Below are 20,919 nucleotides of genomic sequence, written 5' to 3'. Positions count from 1 at the left end.
TATGCGTCAGTGTTTGTTTATTAACTATTACTTAATATATGAATGGCCAATCCAACTACCTTACCATCTATTTGATTTTCATAAACATATAAAACTACACATATGATGCTTGCTTACGAGAAATAATGCCAGCCTGCGTGCCATAGAAGGATATCGTGCCAATGTAGATCTAATTATGGTCATAGTGGTCTATAACAGTGACGGATTCAGAATTTCAAATTCAAACAGGCAAAAATTTCCATTTGTGTCTTGGCAAGAGCGTGTGAGAGAGAGAGAGAGAGAGAGAGAGAGAGAGAGAGAGAGAGAGTATGTAAAGAAAGAAAAACGGAGTTGCTAGAGATACATAGAGGTTCCAATGCAATAGGTCATTTGCCCATGCCCTCTCATGCAATAAATTACAGAGGTTCCAATTCTAACATAACACCACCTACAGAGCATGCCCAAGGAGCCAGTCGCTACATTTACAGACAACCCATATAAAAACTACATAACCCGCAGTCCAAACTAAGAAGAGGAAGAACCAGTCATGGAGCTCACCTTCTGCAGGAGGGATTTAATTTCACACTCTAGGTTGGCTCTCATCTCTGGAGAAAGATTATCCCCCGACGTCTCTAGCATTGATGTCATCATCTGAAGATTCTGCCTTATGAAGTCAAGGCGAGGTGCTTTTCCAGGCATAGTTGGAGAGGAAAGACTTGTAGGTAGAGACCAGCCTGTTTCTAAAACCCTGGACACAGATGGAAGATGAAACAGCTTGTAACTATCGAGGTTTGCACCAAAAGGGTTGTTCTTCTCTAAACTCCGAAACGCTTCCCCAGCATCAGCATTTTCCATGAATACGACCTGGGCAGAACCAGGATCTTTTAACAACTGTGTCTCTGATTCCTTCAAGGGCCCGAACCGACAAAATGTTGAAATTAAATCATCTTTTGAAGGCATTGGTACTCCTGGGGAAAAGGTCAACAGAAGAGCAGTCCCTAGAGCCTTTTCAGTAATCTGTGCTTGACCATGATTCATATCCAGTTTCCTCTGTATAGTAGTAGCTTCTCCTTTTCTCCTCCTCTTCTTCCGCTCAGGTTTAATTGGAGGTGCAAGGCCATTGGACTCCTGGAATTCCTTTCCCAATGAGTTGCATTCAGCACTATTTCCATTCAAATCTGGAATACCATCAGCTGGATGCTTTGCTTCTGCTTTCTCCTTTCTCTTTCTCTTTTTCTGTACAGGCCTACTTTCAGCTGAGAGCAGGCCGGTGACCTGTTTAGAGTCTAGACATGACAAAGCTTGAGGAGATATCCGCAAATCTACCACCAAGGTACCAGGTTTCACATTGTTTCCATTCGTATCTACAAAGCCAGCAATGATATTAGGCTTTGAAGGCTCCGAAGCAGTTTCATTCCCTAACCCCTTTTCTAACTCAACTTTTCCTTCAGAAGCAGCATGGCCAATAGCCTGTCGATCATCCACGAGAAGGCTAGGTACAAGATTGTTCCCATTCAAATCTGGTATGCCAGTGGTTTGTTTAGTCTGCAGACACACTGGACTTGCTCGTTCCTCCATCTTGCTTTTCTTTTGCTTAGGTTTACCACAAGGCATGAGAGGACTTATATCCAAGGAATCTTGCCCCAAAAAGTTATCAGCGGAAATGCTTATATTCACATCTGATAGCCCGGAAAGGGATTTAGTCTTCAATTTTCCCAAATTTGCTCGTCCCCTTTTCTTTTCTTTTTTAGCAGTTGTGGTGATTTGATCTAAACACGGCAGGCTGGCAGAATCTTTACCCTCTGGATGCTTCAGATTAGCCTTTTTCTTTTTTTTGGGTTCACATTTTGCCTCATTCTGACCACTACCCAACAGGCAGGGTTTAGCATCTTTATCCTCATCCTGACCAGCCATACTGTTACCATAGGTTTCACAAATAGATTCGTCATGGAATGCCGAGATCCTGAATCTAGAAAAAAACCAGCCAACTGAATCAAATGTCTTGTTTTCGTTTGGATATAGGCAGTCGACAGCAGCAGAGTAGACTTCAGAAAGCAAGTTAGCAGAAGATGCATCTTTTAAGTTTGAATTACCAGATATGCTACTTACACCTGTAAGCCTTCTATACCATTTTCTCCAGAACTTCTCACCGCTACATTTAAAATTAGAAGGCAGCCCACTAGATTGGCCAGCATCAGTATTTGCAGCGACACCTTCATGAGTAGCTTTCAAAACTTTGCCATCATCCATTTCAGCAAGCAATCCTTTCTGCTCCCAGTTTATGTATGGGTAAGACAAGTACCTGCTCTTCTTCCGTTCTCTTGACTCCATGCCTTTTTCAATCATTCCCTCATTCGCACCATCACCATTTCCTACATCGAAAGCCTCGCTCTCATGTTCAACTTCAGAATCCCTCTTCATCTTTCTCTTCCTGGATTTTAAACCTGAGATGAAACCTTTATCAGCACCATTGTCCCCATCAAAACAATTGACTAAAACTGCATTCCCTTCATTCGTCTCTTGATGTAAAACTTTAACCTTTGATCGCTTCTGCAAAGTAGTTAATGGTGTGCTTTTCAAGAACACTTCACCTAACTCAGTATCTTCATGTCCAACCTGAATGTCAGCATTACTTGCAGCCATTAAACTGTAATGAGAAACGTCTCTAGCATAATTTGTCTCCTGGAGTAGATGCATAGGCAGCTGGCTGTGACCTATGGAGCGGTAGAAGGCTGATAATTGATTTCGTGTGACAGTAAAATCAAGCATTCCAACCGATGAAACAACTTGTGCAAGATTTTTGAGATGTGCAAGAAACTCTGCAGAATTAAAATGAGTAATTGTAAATTCACCAAGTTCACCAGATTTGCGCTCAAGCATTGGAACTCCTTCATCAGATGCTGCACCACCAACTGAGAGGCGATTTTCTTTCAAAACACACATACAAGTCATATTCAATTTTACACGCCGACCAAACTCTTCGAGAGCCTTCTCTACGGCTCCAAGGAATATTCTAGCCTTGTTCTGCCCTGACATCTGTTCAAAGTACTCATAAAAAGGTTTTAGTTGGTAAGGATGGCACCATGCAACATGACTCATCCCAAAATATCCAACAAGTTGACAACCCCCTTGTTCATCGCTCGCACCATACTTTGATGCATCTACAGGATCATAAATTTTCCCCGGCCACCATGTCTGAGTTTTGGTTTTAACCCATATAATATCACCCACAGCAAAATCATAATCTTGATAATCAATACTGTTCTCCTGTTCATCATCTCCAAATTCTTCTAGATTTTCCTTGCTTTCATACCCAGGAAAACTTGTCACATGAAGATCATTTTCATTAAATCCTGGTGGAGGCCCACTAAAATCCACAAACAGCGATATACCTTCACCAGAAACTTCTATCTTCTTGCTAGCTGTATCAATCCCATTTGGTCCCAATGCTTTGTCTTCATTCATGCCATCATCTTCAGCCATCTTCTGATCTCCATCCTTTTTACTCTCATCTCCACCCAAGCCCTCTAAGCTCCCATCTGATTGTGGCTCCACTGAACCCATTTGAACATCTTTTTCCTTATCTGGTTGCAACTGCTTAGAGCCCATTTGAGCCTCATTGTCTCCATCAGACTCACCATTAACCAAAACAACCTCCTCAGCCCCCACGCCTTTCACGCAACTGTTTAAAACACCAGACATCGAATCCACACCCAATTCCAAATCTCCTCCTTTTATACCATCTAGAGTTCCTTTCTCAGCTTCTAACACTTGAGCTGCCACTTCCACAGTGCCAAGTCCAACATCATTACCAGTAACATTCACTCTTTCCCCACTACCTCCCAAAATGTCAGAAAAAGATTCTAACCCAGTACAGTTTTCACTCCACTCTAACAACCCAGAACCCTCTTCTAGGGTTTTACCACTTGGGTTTTGAGCTTCTAGGGTTTCTGGAGTCCTAGGGTTCTCCATTGTCAACAATGTCCCAAAAAAGTCCAGTTATTTTTCACAACAACTCAAAGCTGATGAAGAAAAAAACAGAAAAGAAGAAGAAGAAGAAAGCTTTGTTATTATCACTATGCTATACGATAAAAACATTCAGCACCAAAAAAATTTCCAAAACTAAAGGGCAGAAGGGAAATGAAAATTAAAAAGATAAATAAACAACAACATTCTTCTCACAAAAAATAAAAAACCAATAATATTACGCTAACAGAAAGAAAATTTGAGGAAATGAAGCAATAAAATTACCTCAAAGAAAAATACGATATTCACATGAGTGCCGAGTCTTTGATCCGAGCAGTCCCAGCTTGGAAAAGCTTGATGCTTGTGAATTATAATCGGTCGTTTTGAGGAATCTCAAAAAGGGTAGGGAAACATTTAGGCAAAAGATACGTTTCTAAGTGAGTGAGTGAGTGAGTGCGTCTCCCTCTCACACTCTCTCTCTCCTCTCTCTCTTCTATTTGTGCTATGTTACAGCAAAGTTTCCGTATTTAAAAGTGCCTTTGTGGCTTCCAGGTTCCGGATACACGTGAGAGTTCAACACTAGAGAGTAGTATTGAGTCTCTTTTGGCATGAAGTGGATTTCAGCTACCCCATTTATACAATATTTTTTTAAGGACCAATAATAAAATGTTAAAATGTAGGGATATGTCAAAAAAGAAACAGAAAATAAAAATCTCCAACCATATCAACTATCTTGTTCCTAAAATAGGTTCATATGAACTATCTGACTTCTGGTCTAATGGTATTTGTCTTTTCGTTATTGAAATTTTTTTCAAATTTACGATGCCCATTAATAGAAAAATAAAGTAAGCTCAAGTATCTCCTAAATTTGAGAAAGAGAATAACTTCTAGTGACTACATATCTAATATTTTAATACATTTTACAATGATATTATTTATTTATTTGGAAACTTCTTGGAGAGAGGAATATAGGAAAATATGCTAACTAAAATGACTTTCCAGCGATTTTAGTTAAAAATGAGGAGCTCATAATGTTGTTTTCTTTGTCCTATATTTGTATTATTTGAAAGTTTAAAACACAATGTTAATATCACGGCACTCTGGTTGGTTGTCTAAAGTTGACAACTTCTCTCTAAATATTGATGACGACAAGGATTGATTGTGCTTGCAGTACATAACCCTTGGTAATGATTTAATCACTGGATGACCTTTCATTTTTGTTTTTGTTTTCTTTCTCTGTTCCTTTTCCTTATTTTAGTTTTGACGACGAATTATTTTGATTCGGTTGCACTTGCACAAGCTAAAATCCCCATACTCTTTCCAGTGGCCAGATTCCATGACATGAATATATTCAAAATCGTGAATTTGCAGGCGAATGTGAATAAAACTCAAAGAAATTGATGAACCCTTTGGACTAAGACCGCTTTGTATTGTATCAAATGGGCGGCAATAGACCACTCTTCTTCACATTGAACTATACCAAATTACTTGAATTTAAATATAGAAAAAAAACCATTCCCGCTATCAATAAATCGGGGTCCTCGTAAATCTGCATATAGTCATAATCTTTATCATTTTATATCAACTTGGTGTCGCCAGAAAATCAAGTCCACCCACGGCTTGCCATCAGACCCTACAACCTTTTGTGAATCGGCGCTTTTTAGCTTAGTGGTTCATATCGGCACACACAGTTGTATATGTTCCCTTTGATCAATTTTTCTGCCAACCTTTGATTCTTCACCATTGCAAGCTGCAAAACAAGTTGTTCTTGTTGATATAGAGTGTAAAAGAAAATATTATGCTCTCAGAGCAGCTTTGAGGAAAATCTAGTCCCACATTCCAAAATAAGACAAGCATAGAAATCTCACCTTTAAAGCATCACATTTAAACCTTGCATTGAAGTTGGTATGAAGAGCTCTGCCCATCCCTTCCAAGATAATCTGTATGGGTAGCATTTGGTCAAATATAATGATTTGCAGAGTTTTTCTTCCTCGTTCCTTCTTTCTTTTGTGTTTAATCTATTATAGTAATGCTGAACAATGATTTCAGTAACTGAAACGAGCATCATACCAAATCAGCCTCTTTCGCAGCAGCAGCTAGCTCAGAGCTAACCTGCCGTAAGTCTATGCAAGGACTGCCACAACCATTCTCAACAACCATCAACGGAACTGAAGATGAATGTCCTTTAGAATCATCTAGAGTGCTAACCATTGCATCCACAAGTAAGCCTCCCGCTTCAGCAGCTCTGCGAAGAATGTCACAATGCTGTCGATAGAAGTATCAGTTTCTTTTTATTTAGATATATAATATATAGGAAAAAAGGTTAAAAGACTTAATCAAGTTGAAACCAACCTTGGCAGCTTCAGCAACAATTTCAGGAAGCTCCATAGCAGTTACATCATTTAGAGCTGGAAGGGAGTTGGCAACCAAAACAACCTGCAAAAGCAATCTCATTACAACATTTTTATTACATAATTTAATTATATATAAAATAAGCTACCTTAGGCAACCACATGCAAAATAAACTTACTTCCGTTCCACGTCGGAGAAGTTCCCGTGCTAGGGGCAGCATTCCTAGAATAACGTCAGCACCTGAGTTATCCACAAATAGCAAAGCTCTTTTATGTGGACGAGGTTTCTTATCTCCAGATCCCAACATTCTCTCTTTGAAAACGTCAAAATCATCCACCTAAATAAAAGATTAAAAGCTCTTTTTCACTAGGATAGCCAATTAATAATTAATTTAAATCAATTGAAAGGACATAGGAACTTGATTTTAAATTCCGTTTACCCGCCAAGGTCTTTGCATCTTATTGCGGCTCATTCTGTAAATTTCAATAATCGTTCCTTTGTGATAGAGATCCACACAGGCACGAGATCCCCAGTCAAAAATGTTTGCAGCAAGAACACCTTCAATAAGGGTAAGCAGTCTTGTTTCCTGCAAATTAATAAGGTTACAAATGATCAGAAAAAGTGCCAGATGCGCTTTTCATACTTATGGATAAAGTTTTGCAAAGACAGAGAGAAAGATGAATCAGACAAATATCAGCTGATATCATAATGGTGTATAATAACCACTATATTGAATAAACTATGGGAAGTGTACCTCAGTCATACTATCAAGCTCCATCAGCAGATCAGCTAAAACAGCAAGTGATGCCTCATTTTCCCTGTTGCATTCATAAAAGAGGGGACCGAGGGTTAGAATAAAAAGGGGTGAAAAAGTTGAGGCGCACCACTGGTCCAGTGTAATTACCTCAGCATTACTTTCTATTTTCCTTTAACAATTCTTTCATTTTGAGATTTTTCGTATTTTGATCAAATTCACTTGTCTAAAGACCATATCTGTTAAACTCAATAGAAATACGCTAGAATCAGATTGATATCATCTTGGTAGCTTCATGAATTAAGTGCAATTACCTCTGTTTTATACTTCTATAGGCATCAACAAATTGGAACTCCCTCAAGCATTCTTCTCTCAGTTCCAATAGATTGGCCAACCCTAACTTTCCATATGCAGCAGGCTCCTCCATCAACCTATACAGCGAGTTGGAAGTTTTTAAATGGAACAAGTACACCTTCATTGATCTCTAAGAACATATTATCTAAAAAAATACTGGTTTCAGAAGGGACACATGATAACTCTACAAACTTGCACATAAGGCAACTACAGATTCACATGCACGCTGCACATGTATAACACACAGAAGCTAGTTTCAAGCCTCATAGCTCACCAAAATTTTATATGAAACAAAGCATAGAAATAATCTCTAAGAGAGCATAGTTACCGTGCCAAGTGAGCAGAAAAAGCACGAGCAAAAGCATCACCCCTTCTTTTAGCATCATCTGTTCCACCTTCACTTGCCACTGCCTACCATATTTCACATTGAACTCTCAAAGTCATAAATCAATAATAAAACATATCCAATCTGATTTTCTGTTTACATGAATATAATCAAGGAAGAAACTGAATACACAAAGAACAGTAACAAAGTGGAAATGGATAACCGTATAAACAAAACCAAAGAAATGAAGGACCTTGATTTTCAAATCAGTGATTTCTGAAAATAAATTTTAAATATTTTCCACATTTAACTATAACTTATGCAGATCTGGTTGCCTATAAACCTTTAGACAGGGAAACATAATTTGGTTCTCTGAAACAGATGCTCTAGTAGATGCTGATGTTTACCTTATCAACGAGATCAGGTAGATGCTCTGACAGCACAGTAAACCAATACCTATAGCACAATAAACACCTCAAATTACCCATAAGAAACAAAACATCCATATTTTTGGAAACGTACAGTTTCAAATTACCAATTATAACAACTAATATTGTACAGATGAGTTGTAAGGAAATCCAAACAAACAAAAAACTAACAGCATGTACTCACTCTAACTCGCCGTGATCTGAGAGATCGATAGTGTTAGGCTCATACCTGCACCGTCATAAAATAAACACGGGACTTAAGAGGTTAACACTCAATTATTATAGTTTAAGTACAACAGAATCAATTAGAGAAATGCAACCAATATCTATTAATTAAGATTAAAAGACATCGAAACTTAAAGCTAAATATGAACTACAAAGTGAGTGTGACATGAGAGATCATCAACAAAAACACAAATCATTAAGATCCTAATACAAGATGTGCCCATGACAGCACTAAACATATTAAGGTCTCACTTGCATCACTGTAAGGGATACCAATACACTGAATGAAACTGCCAAAGTTCCGTAAAGGCACAAGCTTGTTGAGGATATTATGACATTTGGGAAGGGTGTACTTGAACTTGGGACCTCCATTTTGGAAGAGAGGTGTGGTTATTTACCAAGCTAAGACCTGGCTACAATCTTAGTAGAGCAGTGAGCAACAACAATCTGTAAGTTAACTTACGTTTTTGGGTCCGCCAATAATGGAAAGACTTCCAAAGTGGGTACAAGATGTAGAACCCCAATGTTTAAAGCACTTGCATCAGAACGTAGAGTACCCCCTTTGGAGGAAGGAACTTCAAAGCCTCCAAGTCCAGTAGTTCCAGTTGGAGCCATAGGTACTGGAGCAGTAATCTCAGTCCCCTTCCGAACAAACTTCTCCATCCATGAAATCTGCATTCAAGGTTTCCGAACCACATAACTTAAAATTTCTTACACATACGGAAAAGGTATACGCGCAAAGACTAGACTTCCAGTATAAAGCAAAAGATGAGACTATAATTGTTATTTTTATTTTTATAAAAACTCAAATTTTATCAGTAAAGAAATAGATACAAGTAGGATGAACGAGAAGGCAATCAAATCCTGGTTAACAACATGAAGCAAAGACCTAAGTATGATCAAATCAAAGCCCTCTCAATCAAGAATGATATACAGGAGCATTGATGGTGAGATCAGTCAGAAACAATGGCTTTTAGCCTTGTACATACCGAAGAGTCAGTCACAATAGAAACTGCAGCTGATTGCTCAACCTGTAGCTCTCTCTTCTACCATTTTTCCTATTCCGTAATTCAAAGTCTAGCAGCTCTTAAAGTAATTCATCTATAGGCTTCAAACCTTTTTCTTTTGAGCAAAGTTGGTCTTTAGACAGAATATATGCCTGTACAGTTGCTACAATAATCTAATCTTCAAAGATGCCTGAGTTTTATTTTTATTTTTGTTTACTGGTTTTGGAATAGAATAAATTCTACGAGAATCATTGTAGTGGAGTCTCTTTTCCAACTTTAATACCTTAATTTCTACCTACTCTTTGTATACACCGTGCTATTTGACAGAAATTCTTATTTTGTTTCACTCCCAGAAAAAAAGATGTGATACATTGTGGGGCATTCTGATGGTAAATTGGGTGACACTCGTACACAGGCCATGACATTAAGCTTTTTTCTTCTTTTTTTTTCCCTGGCCGATTCATGACTTCCCCAAACTAAACACAAGAAAAACATACAACCCAGATCCGTTAACACCAGAGAGTCAGCTGCTCCAGGTCATGCCTTTCCAACTCTGATAACACTTACCTTCTCATTCAAATCCCCGAGTGGTGGACCATGAATCTTTCCTCCTGTATATGGTGCGCCCATTGGAAACCTTTCAACTAAGTGATGGACCATCAAGTCATCAAGACCATGCTTTTCATAGCTCATAAATGCACCTAAAGCTCCCAGAAACCCTTCATGTCTTAAGAACATTGCTTGTGCATCCCCTTTTGACCTAAAAATTATACACAAAATTTTTAAATGGCAAGATAAAACAATTAAGAAATCATGCTCAAATTGAAAATACCAAGAAAATTATTGGAAAAACAACCGGGAATACATGAGCAACAGAACTAATTTGATCCTTAGTTTCATTAAAAGAAAAACTAGAGGACGAATAAACGTCTAATTCTTGATATTGTAAGTTGTAATATGTACCAGAACTGAACCGCAAAAGAGATAGTGTCCATGGTATAAGCATGACCCCTTATAAAAAAACCTCCAAAAAATATTCGCTTGAGACCAAATCGTAGTGCATTTAGATAAGATATCTGCACAGCAGGAATCAGCACATCTATTGGTCCTCATTTATAAGTTGTCAGACAATTATAGGAAGGAATAGTTACATATAAACGATTATTCACAATAACAAAAAATAATTAAAGAGAAAATTAAGGTAATTCAAGGAGATGGCCAACGCCCATGGTGCTCCAAATTACAATCTGTTAACAGCTTCGACAAAATAATAGGAACTGTATTAATAGAAGCATATTGTAATTAGAAAAAAAAATTGCAAATACAAATACACACCCACACAAGCGCACATGCACACAGAACATTCGACCTCAGGTATGTGGAGGTATTACTATGTACTGAGTCTATTGATACTTCAAGTGGTACAAGGATATTTCATGTATTAAATGCATGACGCTTGTCTGTAAGCTAATATAAAGTCGAAAATCACCAAAAGCAGTACATAAAAGCAAGAACAATCTATAGACTATAACATAAGTCAAGTCAAGTGCTAAATCCATTAAAAGATACATACATGTTATCATCATAATAACAATTATTTAGAACAAGATAAACAGTAAGGCGACAGATGTTATCATCTTCAGATCTCACCTATTTGAATAAGGTACAACATAAATTGCATTTTCATAACATGCTCTTGTAATTTCAAACGTACCTGCCCAATATTATAAGAAATCATTCGTAAGAGAGATAGGGATATATCTTCAGGACTGTAGTCCTCGAGCTCCTTGTTTTCTGAAATAGCTTTCCCAAAACTTGAAGCGATGGTTGATGCAGAGAGACCAATCTATAATATGTTTTATGATAAGGGGATGCTTAGTCACTCCACTAGATTAAGGAAAGTTCTATAATTCATGATATCTGATATTAAGATATCTGGACTAATTTACAGCTTCAAAGTAGTGTTCGGAACAGAACAGACAATTTGCATACCCCAAAGATTACAGCAAGAAGATCAAATTAATGCATACCTTTGAGTAGTCCATACCACCATAAATGTCCCCAACAAGCATGTCTATAGTCCTATTATCTCCCAGTTGACTGAGCTCTAACAACTCATCAAAACTGATATGGGAATGTATTAGTCAAAGACCCAGACAAAAATTCTAGAAACAGATGAGACGAAACAGAAAATAAATCAGAAGGACAAATTAACCTTTTGCACTTTGTTAACAGCCTTCCCAAGCCCCAATAAGTACCACCACCAACATTTGTTCCACTTATCCTCTGAAATTTGCCATCTCCATCAACCTATGCCAACTTAGGTTACTTGTTAAGTAATAAACTCAATAAGTCTCCACAATAAGCTAAAAGAAAAACATAAAGAAGACTTACCTTAATCATACTAACACCGGACCCAATATTGACTAGAAGATACGGGAATAATTCATTTTGGTCAATCTGCACAAACTCTTTATGACCCTCCATATGCGTGAAAGCTTCATGACGAATTGCCTACTAGAATCATGGTAAAACATCTAATTACCTTTCAGCGAAGTACAATTATCAAGGAGGATAGAAGGCAAAAATGCACTGAAAGATAATTAGATAGAAGTACTTAATGAGATCTCTATATGGTATCGACAAAATTTATAGAGCTATCAGCAACTCATGAATGAGCAAAAAATTAATGCATAACAAAGAATAACGGGATCTCATATCAACATCCACCTTGAGTAAAAAATTTGCTCCAGAGACAAGACAATTCATTTCGTCTTCTTTGTCAAGACTAACCCCAAGCCTTTCCTTGAAGAGGTCTGCAAACTTGTATGCCCCACCACCTGTGGCCTTCGCACAAGAATCAACTCATAAATATATTCTTAAAAATACACATATACAATGGAATTACTAAATACAAAACAAGTTTGAGAAACACACATATTACCTTGATTACAGCATTTTCATTGGTTGGGGCATCAGGATTCCAGATCCGAGCATCCATTCCTATCCACAATTTCGTTTTTAAAAACTATAATGTTACAAGTTCAAGCAATCTACTATGCTTAGCTTTGAAGAAAATGATTACAACAAGGGAAAAGAACAGCAAGATGAAAATACCACCACGGTGAAGCTGCTTAGAATAGATGAAGTCTAAGCACTCGTTAATCTTGTTCGTCTCAAACTTCACAAAATGAAGCCTCCCACCAAGAATTGGGTAGCTTCTCCTATTACCATTGGATATTCCCAATCTCTCCTTCAAAGTTTTCTTCCTTTTATCATCAATTGATTGGTCTTCATGTCTAGAAAAATACACTAACTTGATGAGAGATCCTGCCAGTAAACCATTAAATAATTTCAAAATGCCGATCTTTATAAACAGACTAAAACAACTTTCTCCAACTTACTAGAATGGGAAACATGCAAGAAACAGGGGTGAATAGATGAGCATAATTTTACATGTAATCTCTCACAACCAGGCACTGAGGTCTATATATGATAAGAATACTACCAAGTTCGTGTCAAACTAAAAACACCAGCAATTATAGAACCATTGATCACAATTAAGTAATTCTCATTGGGAAACTCATGACATGCATAATTACCCTTTCTCTGCACCAACTCAAACTTCTAGTTTCCTCAAACAAACAAACAAACAAACAAAAATGATCACTTTAGGCTAAAAATATAAGCAGAGATCAAAAGAAAACACAATCCTATGCAGTGAAAACTACAACTGAATTACCAAACCAACAAAACAGAGAGGTTAAAATCCAGAAATCACAAGACTTGTCCTAAAACAAGTGAATTATCCAACTATACCTCCTATGTCCAAAGCCAAATGAGATAAGTCATCAGACTGATTAGGCAGAAGAATAGTGGGGTCCCTCTCTTCAAAGTTCCCTTGAATAGCAGCTTTGCTGAGGTCTAACTGAGGCCGAGAACCCGACCGGTGAATCGAACTTCCGGTTGCCGAAGCCATATCTCTCTCACTTTGACCAACCTCTTCTGTTTTAACCACTTGAGTATTTCCTTTCTCATTTTCTTCCTCTCTCTCTTTTATATCGTTAATTCCAAGAACTGGGTCCTCTGTTAGACTAGCCATTAATCCAAAATCCCCCCTAGCACCCGCTTCACAACTGTTTTTGTTGGCCTATATGGCCACTTTGTCTTCCTACGGTAAACAATAAAAAAATGATTCAAACAAATAAAAGAGAGAAACCCAAGTAACAACTTCCAATAATGAAGAATTCGATGATATTATCGAAATTTAAATGCATCTGGACCACCTAAGTTTACAGTAAACCAAAAAATATAAGGAAATTGACCCAGAAGCTAAAAAACAATAAAGAATGGTAGACTAGTGATTAAAAATGATCCAATAAAAATAATAATAACGGGTTAGGTGAGGAAGTGGAAGTGAGACTGGGAGAGAGCTAGTTGAACTGCATATGAATCTAACAAACAAGGAGTGTGTGAACAAAAACAAAATGCTGACCTTTAAAGTGTGAAAGTATGAATTGAATCTAATTGCAATGGTGGGGAAGAATGAAGGATTGAAGACAACAACAACAACAGCGTAATACGAGGATTTAGGAAGAGATTAGGGGAGAGAGTAAAAAAGGTTGGTCCTTTCGTTGTATGTATGGATTGGGGAAGTCAAGAAATGGTTGGGTCTGTGATCCGTTTGGTTTTTGTGACTGGCGGGTGGGTGGCTGTTGTAAACGTACTCGCTTAGGAAGCGCGTGATAGTTTCGTGGATTTCGCGCCGCCTCTGGGAATAGGCAACTGATAATCGACCCGGTCAGTCAAACAAAACTGTGGAAAATGGAAAGAGCTGAGTTCTTATGGCCCAGTTAAGGCCTTTTCTTATTTTATGAATCAGTTGAGGCCTTTTTGTTAACAAACATTTTCCACTTTTCTTTTTGGCCAAAAAAAAATATATATATATATATATATATATATCCAAATTGGAGCAATTTTTATTTTTTTTTCATTTAGTCAATTATTTATAACTTATTTATTTTTATATTTTCGCTCCATTCATACTTAATCTATCCTGACATCAACTTAAATTAGTGTATATTGGAAGAAGTCAAAAATTCGAATCATCTTACTCCTCTCATAACATAAAAATAAATGATATTTTATTCTACCTTAATTGTTAAGTAATTTATAATTCTTCAAATGTTTTTAATTAACTTTTAACTAAGAACACAAATAGCGAACAAAATTGAAAGAGAACATGCTGATAAGTTAGATTGAGCATACTTGTTACAATTTCTATTCTAAAAGTATTTGTGAGAGGAGGAGGTGTTAGTAAAGTAATATCAAAGTCAATTATCAACTAGGAGAAGTAGGATACATAAGGAGATTTGTTTAAGTCCTCATAATTTTCATCATCAATTAAGCAAAACAAACAATTTCTGTTCTCAAACATTTTTCTATGAGATACAGGATAGCTAACAATCACACTTATTTTACACCATCGGACATGAATATTTTGTCACTTCAATTCTTCTCCTAACAATGAATGACTAACATGAATTGCATTTTTTATAATAAAAACATGAATTGCATGTTAACGTGAGATAAAATAAGGGCATCGTGTCTAATTCCAAGAAATTTATCGACTAAATAACATAAACACTACTTTTTCATCTTACTTTTTGATCTTCTTTTTTTATTGGTAAAATATTAGAGGAATCTAAAAATATAAGACCCTTATGAGTTCATGGGAATAAAAAATGACCGCATATTATTTTCTGTCATAGCAGGGAGGGTCCTGACTTTTGAGAGGCCCGGGGCCATAAATTAAAATGAGATTATTTTTTCTTTGTATATAATTTAACACTAGCTTCTCTGCATGTGCTTCCGTACTTACGAGAGGTTTTTAAAAAAAAATAAGTAAATTTATTTTAGAATTAAAAAAAGATAATGGGTAGTTGTGTTCCATAAAAATAGGATCCATTATCTACTTTTTCTTTTTCTTTTATTTTTTTAAATATGAAAAAGTGTGAATTTACCATATTATCCTCATTTAATTAATAATTTGAATTCTTAATGTTTGCATTAACCAAGGGCATTTTCTGGTATTTTGAATGTTTCACCATTCTCTGCATTTTGCTTTATATATATAGAAGAAAAATAATATATATGCACATGTATTTTATCTTTATCTTCAATATAGTAATCTCATCAAATTAAAATAAGAAAAAAGTACATAAATCATACAACATTTAAAAAAAATTCATAACAAAAAACCATCAAATTAGAAAAACTAAATATTTTCTTAAAAATACTGATTTAATTGAATGTTTGTTGTTCCAATACAAATTAATAAGTTTTAATGTTTAATTTTAAAAATATGGGCCCTTGAGGCCCTGGGCGGTCGCCCTTGGGAACCAGGCCCTGTGTCCAAGGCCGACATTGCTACCATTTCTCAATCCTTTCCGCGAACAAACAGGACCTCAAAGTTAGCACACATAATTATTTTCATTAATTTCACCAACAATTATCTCAACGTTTTAATAGAATAATTTCAACCAAACATGCTTAGTATAAACAAATAATTATAATGCTTCATATCAATATGGAGACTCCGCATATTCAAAGACTTTATTCAAATTAAGAACGAGCCAGAAAGAGCACTTAAGAACTTGAAAAGCTAAAGCCACATATATAATATTCATATGAAGATCGAATTGCATAAATAATTAAGTTGTTTATTGAAATCAGGAACGCATTTAAAACAGCCTTCATATCTCTAATTTACAGTATACTTACGAACTTGTTTGTTCATACATGTGCAATCCGACAACAAAAAACACAGAGAAAATACGAAGCTTTGACGCTAGTCTAATCCAGTACAACCATTATTACAATAACTAGTAGGCAACCAACAGATGGAAAACTGGACCCAGATATTTTTCATCATCATTTCACATGAAAGAAAAATCAAGCATTAGCAGCCTTCTCAACAGGAGTTGCCTCTGTACTGCCATTTGATTTGGTTTGCTTGGCCTGATAATCTTTAACAGCTGCCTTGATAGCATCCTCAGCGAGCATGCTACAGTGAAGCTTAACAGGAGGAAGAGAAAGATGTTTTGCAATCTCTCTGCAGGAAATTCAAAAGAACCAACCAAAACAATGAGCAAAAATGTTAGAAACAGAATTAGAATATCAAAGCTTCCGGCAGAAGAAATTCTGCTTGGAAGAACAAGTATAAGCAATGGCATACCACACCTCGAACAGAAAACAGAAATCACTATGGTAAAATGGTCAATATTGGGACTGTTAGTAGGCGAAAGGGGTACCAGACAAGGCTATTTGACAACACAAGACAAAGAAATACACAACATAAAACCCCTCCCATTAGGCAATAGCATATAATCAAAGTCCATAAATAAATACTTACAAACCAAATTAGCCTAGAATTGCCATTGGCAAGTATCTTGGATATCAATATTAACTCAATGAAGAGAATTTGACAGCAAAATCACAGGTTTCATACAAAGTCCGCAAGTGAATATTGCAGGAATCAAACTAACATGATAAACTACAAACCCAAAACATTCACTCAATTACATATCAAGACCAACATGTTAAAGTATCAGCAAGAAAGATGAACAAAATAAATTAGATAAAGTTAAAATCAGGATAGCAGAACTCACGTGTTCTTAATAGTCAAGACTTCCTCCATTTGTTTCCCCTTCACCCATTCAGTAGCTGGAAGAAGATACAAAAGCAACATTAGACAATTAAAATCGATGGTATCAGTCCAGAAAGAATCATATCAGACAAATTGAACTAAAACTAAGCAAGGGAAGCATCACATGCCATGAAACAGTAACAATAATTTATTAACTCTCTATAAAATATATGATCCGTCATTGACTGACTTCAGAGAATAGCAACTTTCCACAACACATCAGAGTAATTTCAATAAACAATAATTTCCCATTACCCTAAATTTTCATAAAAAGAGGCAGCATGATGATGACACATACAAGTACTTTGATGAAATGCAAAACGCATCCAAAACGATTATACAAATACATAAATTAATCATACCTCAATAAACCGATAATACAAATTGGAATGAAATACGCAAACTCAGAAAACGTATTAATTCAATCTAAATAACTTAAATTTTTAATTCACAACCAACAGAACAAGTTATAAGCGGCTCAATGCCTCCAATTTCTACCTCAACCAAGCAAAGCAAAGCATAGCAGAATTAATTAAACTAGCAAGACCTTCGTTCCAATCAATAAGTCAAAATTCGATTTCTATTTAAAAAAAATTCAATCTTTTCTGCCCTAAAATTTTCTAAGCAACCAAACAAACAATTACATAAACAAATATGCATATAAACGTGACTAACCGACAGAAGAAGAGGCAATGGCCGATCCACAGCCAAAGGTCTTGAAGCAAGCATCAACAATCTTTCCCGTGCTGTCATCGACCTTAATCTGGAGCTTCATCACATCGCCACAAGCGGGCGCACCGACGAGTCCCGTGCCCACGGTAGGATCATGCTTGTCGAACGAACCGACGTTGCGCGGGTTATCGTAGTGGTCCACCACCCTCTCATGGTAAAAACGTGTCAGGCTCAGGACCGCCGGTGACTGAGCCTCATGTGACCCTAGCCGCCCCCCTTGGAGAAGTCTCTTCGCCGCAAGCCTCAACATTTTCGCTTTGTGGTTGGTTTCTTCTGCTTCTTCTTCGAACCTCTCAGGTGATACTTGCTAATTTTGTGAACGAGGACAGAGAGCTGGATTGGGATAGCAACAACAAAAAATTAGGGATTGAGATTGTGAATGGCGGTTTGAGGTTATGGACACGTGGACGGTGAGATAGTTATAAAATCTAAATTGACAGATGTTTAATTAACTTCGTTTTCCAACATTTCTGGATGGGCTTGCTAGCTGCTTCTCCTTCTTAAACTTCTAGGGCTCGACCCAAAACATCAGCCCACTATTGAATAATAGTATAGCCGCACGGCTATACTAAATTCGTTGTTTTATTCTTAATATAGTAACTCCGGGCGGCTATACTCTTTTTGCCCTAATTTTTTTAAATCGTATAGCCGCGCAGCTTTACTATTTTTGACACGTGGTCCTTTTTTAATATATATAAATAGTATGGCCGGCGGCTATTTTTATTAAAATAGTATAGCCGTGCGGCTATACTCAGTTTTAATAATGTTTCTAAAAATCGTATAGCCGGCCGGCTATACTGATTTGACACGTGGGCGCCTAATCGCTGGACGGGGGCGTCTTTTGTTTTTTATGAATAGTACAGCCGATCGGCTTTACTGGGTTTTTTTTTTGTTTTTTTGTTTTAATAAATAGTATAGCCGGACGGCTATACTCACTTAGGTTTTTTTATTTTTATTGTTTAAAATATTACAGCCACTCGGCTATACGGCGTTCTTTTATTTTTTAGTTTTAAATAGTATAGCCGCGCGGCGATACTCTTTTCCTTTTTTTATTTTTATTTTTTTAATAAATAAAGAGTCTCACTAAACTCATTGCAATCAGATCCCGGAACGAGATCAAACCCAACAGTGCCTTGCGTATTCTAGCATCTGATGCAGATCTCTACGTTGCTGCCATAGATGAGAAAATCATAGCAAAGGTTGGTTCAAGGTACGACGTTGGGAACCTTGTACCTCCAACCTACCAAATTGCAACTTCTGGAAAGGATTATGCCATGTGGGAGAAAAAAGCATGAGGTCTTGTATATCATCTGTGGAATGAAGTAACTAGAAATTGTTGTATTGCAAGTGTATTTAATGCTTATTTATCAAGGAGTAAAGCAAATAGTAGTCATCTACCAAAAATAAAAGTTGGGGTTTCTTTGGAAGATGCAAGAAAGTGAATACAATTTGCATGTGTGGAATTTCTTTGGGAGCAATTAAACTGCTTAGGACTCTTATCTATGAAGAATCCAATTGAAATGTCATTATTAGAGGTTAACATTAGAGACACCTAATTTCCTTATCAAATTTGTTCACCAAATGATGTGTCAGTATACACGTCAATATCTTAGTTGTTAAAAGTAAAAATGGCATCGAGAGTAGACCTAGGAGACCAAACTTAGCCTAACATGACCATATTTATTTCTTGTTGTTCCTTAGCAAAGAGCAAGTGCCTCCATCTCCAATTCTCCATCATTGGCAATTGGTTGGGACAAGTTAATGTCAGCCGCACCATAGATAGCAGCGGAATTAGCAATTAAGGCATGTCTAAAAACAGTCAGGTTTTCAATTTACCGTTAACAATCAAGTTCTCACACCTCCACCAAAGGATCTGGTTTCATTACAAGGAAACATGAACACTCTAACCACTTCCCTCATCTATTTCCTTCTCTCTATCACTCTTGCAGCCGACTTCAGTGCTTCCCAGATCCTATTTCAGGTACTTATAGTAATACATAACCTCTCTCTCTCTCTTTCTCTCTCTCCGCAGGGCTAATGTATTTTCGGGGGCCTGACTGATGATCAGGAATTCAATTGGGAATCAAGCAAGAAAGGAGGATGGTACAACTCTTTAAGACAGTCTGTACCTTAACTAGCTACTTCCGGGATTACACATGTTTGGCTTCCTCCACCTTCTCGTGCTATTTCACCTGAAGCTATTTACCTGTCCGAAAACTCTCTCTTGAACCTTGTCAGTTGCGCAAACCACATTTTGTTTAAAGTTGTTGAGCTCAAAGATGATCGCAGAACTAGCACGCAAGTCCGCAACAAGACTTTGATCCAAAAAAATTTATTCCATTAATCTTGAAAGCTTAGTCTTTAGCCATAGCATTAGTTGTATGACTGTCATAGGAGAATTCTTTGTATATTGAGCATTGATCTCAAATCTTTCCTTTTTCTAAGGATACATGCCTGGAAGGCTCTATGATCTCATGCATCAAAATATTGAAGTCACTGATAAGTGCCTTACATGGTAGTGGGATACATGACTGATTAAGGGGAACCATGACACTAGAGCTGACTACAATGCTGCTCCTGATACTGACCACAAAAACACAAAAGTTCATAAAGAGCTTTCGGATTGGATGAATTGATTAAAGACTGAAATTGGGTTCAGTGGGTGGAGCTCTCGGATAAGGTCATGCAGGGATATGCCTACATTCTTACTCATCCAGGGATCCCATCAATTATAAGTTCTTGGAATTTAATTTACTCTTTTTCTCAAGCTAGAAAAGGGCCATCTTTCTGTTTCATAAGTGCTTGCCAAATGCCCTTTTAGTTTACTATAAAATGCACTTGCTTGAACTTGCATGAACTTGCTTTCCAATACATATAAATAAAATAATGTGATATTGTTGCCAGATTAAGCATTTTCTCACTGCCTAGTATTTGAGGTCTTTCTGTTTCCCCAGTGAACCTATTTAGGCTTGATGGTTATGGCCCATACTTCAACTTTGTTTATCAGATTATCTTTGTCACAGTTTTATGACCACTTCTTTGACTGGGGTCTGAAAGAGGAGATCACTAAACTCACTGCAATCAGATCC

General features: G+C 36.9%; 3 protein-coding genes across 3 annotated transcripts; all 3 read right to left on the bottom strand.

The window, feature by feature from the left end:
- LOC109949177 (serine/threonine-protein kinase ATM) lies at positions 293–4,526 on the bottom strand. The gene is made up of 2 exons (XM_020563931.1): positions 4,231–4,526; positions 293–4,001 (listed from the first exon to the last, which is right to left on the bottom strand). The coding sequence occupies exon 2, from the start codon at positions 3,949–3,951 to the stop codon at positions 505–507; it is 3,447 nt and encodes a 1,148-aa protein (XP_020419520.1). The 5' UTR covers positions 3,952–4,001; positions 4,231–4,526; the 3' UTR covers positions 293–504.
- On the bottom strand, positions 5,331–14,120 carry LOC18776526 (pantothenate kinase 2). The gene is made up of 23 exons (XM_007210318.2): positions 13,886–14,120; positions 13,210–13,561; positions 12,508–12,720; positions 12,335–12,393; positions 12,121–12,237; positions 11,785–11,904; positions 11,606–11,700; positions 11,421–11,514; positions 11,105–11,236; positions 10,354–10,466; positions 9,958–10,150; positions 8,847–9,055; positions 8,343–8,387; positions 8,138–8,186; positions 7,734–7,816; positions 7,366–7,482; positions 7,052–7,115; positions 6,737–6,883; positions 6,476–6,634; positions 6,298–6,381; positions 6,016–6,210; positions 5,814–5,885; positions 5,331–5,695 (listed from the first exon to the last, which is right to left on the bottom strand). The coding sequence occupies exons 2-23, from the start codon at positions 13,490–13,492 to the stop codon at positions 5,606–5,608; spliced, it is 2,733 nt and encodes a 910-aa protein (XP_007210380.1). The 5' UTR covers positions 13,493–13,561; positions 13,886–14,120; the 3' UTR covers positions 5,331–5,605.
- On the bottom strand, positions 16,068–18,210 carry LOC18777372 (iron-sulfur cluster assembly scaffold protein IscU). The gene is made up of 3 exons (XM_007209623.2): positions 17,774–18,210; positions 17,061–17,115; positions 16,068–16,504 (listed from the first exon to the last, which is right to left on the bottom strand). The coding sequence occupies exons 1-3, from the start codon at positions 18,078–18,080 to the stop codon at positions 16,345–16,347; spliced, it is 522 nt and encodes a 173-aa protein (XP_007209685.1). The 5' UTR covers positions 18,081–18,210; the 3' UTR covers positions 16,068–16,344.

Source organism: Prunus persica, chromosome G5, assembly GCF_000346465.2.
Source record: "Prunus persica cultivar Lovell chromosome G5, Prunus_persica_NCBIv2, whole genome shotgun sequence".
Classification (NCBI taxonomy): Eukaryota; Viridiplantae; Streptophyta; class Magnoliopsida; order Rosales; family Rosaceae; genus Prunus; species Prunus persica.
This window is presented reverse-complemented; position numbering and strand designations above follow the sequence as displayed.

What these genes read in the sequence shown, in the direction of transcription:
- LOC18777372 (XM_007209623.2), bottom strand. Translation starts at nt 18,080, where the DNA reads ATGTTGAGGCTTGCGGCGAAGAGACTTCTCCAAGGGGGGCGGCTAGGG. An exon ending in CATTGCCTCTTCTTCTGTCG is followed by an intron (nt 17,116 to 17,773) that starts GTTAGTCACGTT and finishes ATCTTCTTCCAG; the next exon opens with CTACTGAATGGGTGAAGGGG. An exon ending in GTCTTGACTATTAAGAACAC is followed by an intron (nt 16,505 to 17,060) that starts GTGAGTTCTGCT and finishes AATTTCCTGCAG; the next exon opens with AGAGATTGCAAAACATCTTT.
- LOC109949177 (XM_020563931.1), bottom strand. Translation starts at nt 3,951, where the DNA reads ATGGAGAACCCTAGGACTCCAGAAACCCTAGAAGCTCAAAACCCAAGT.
- LOC18776526 (XM_007210318.2), bottom strand. Translation starts at nt 13,492, where the DNA reads ATGGCTAGTCTAACAGAGGACCCAGTTCTTGGAATTAACGATATAAAA. An exon ending in GTGGTATGGACTACTCAAAG is followed by an intron (nt 11,237 to 11,420) that starts GTATGCATTAAT and finishes AACATATTATAG; the next exon opens with ATTGGTCTCTCTGCATCAAC. An exon ending in TATAGAAGTATAAAACAGAG is followed by an intron (nt 7,116 to 7,365) that starts GTAATTGCACTT and finishes TGAATGCAACAG; the next exon opens with GGAAAATGAGGCATCACTTG.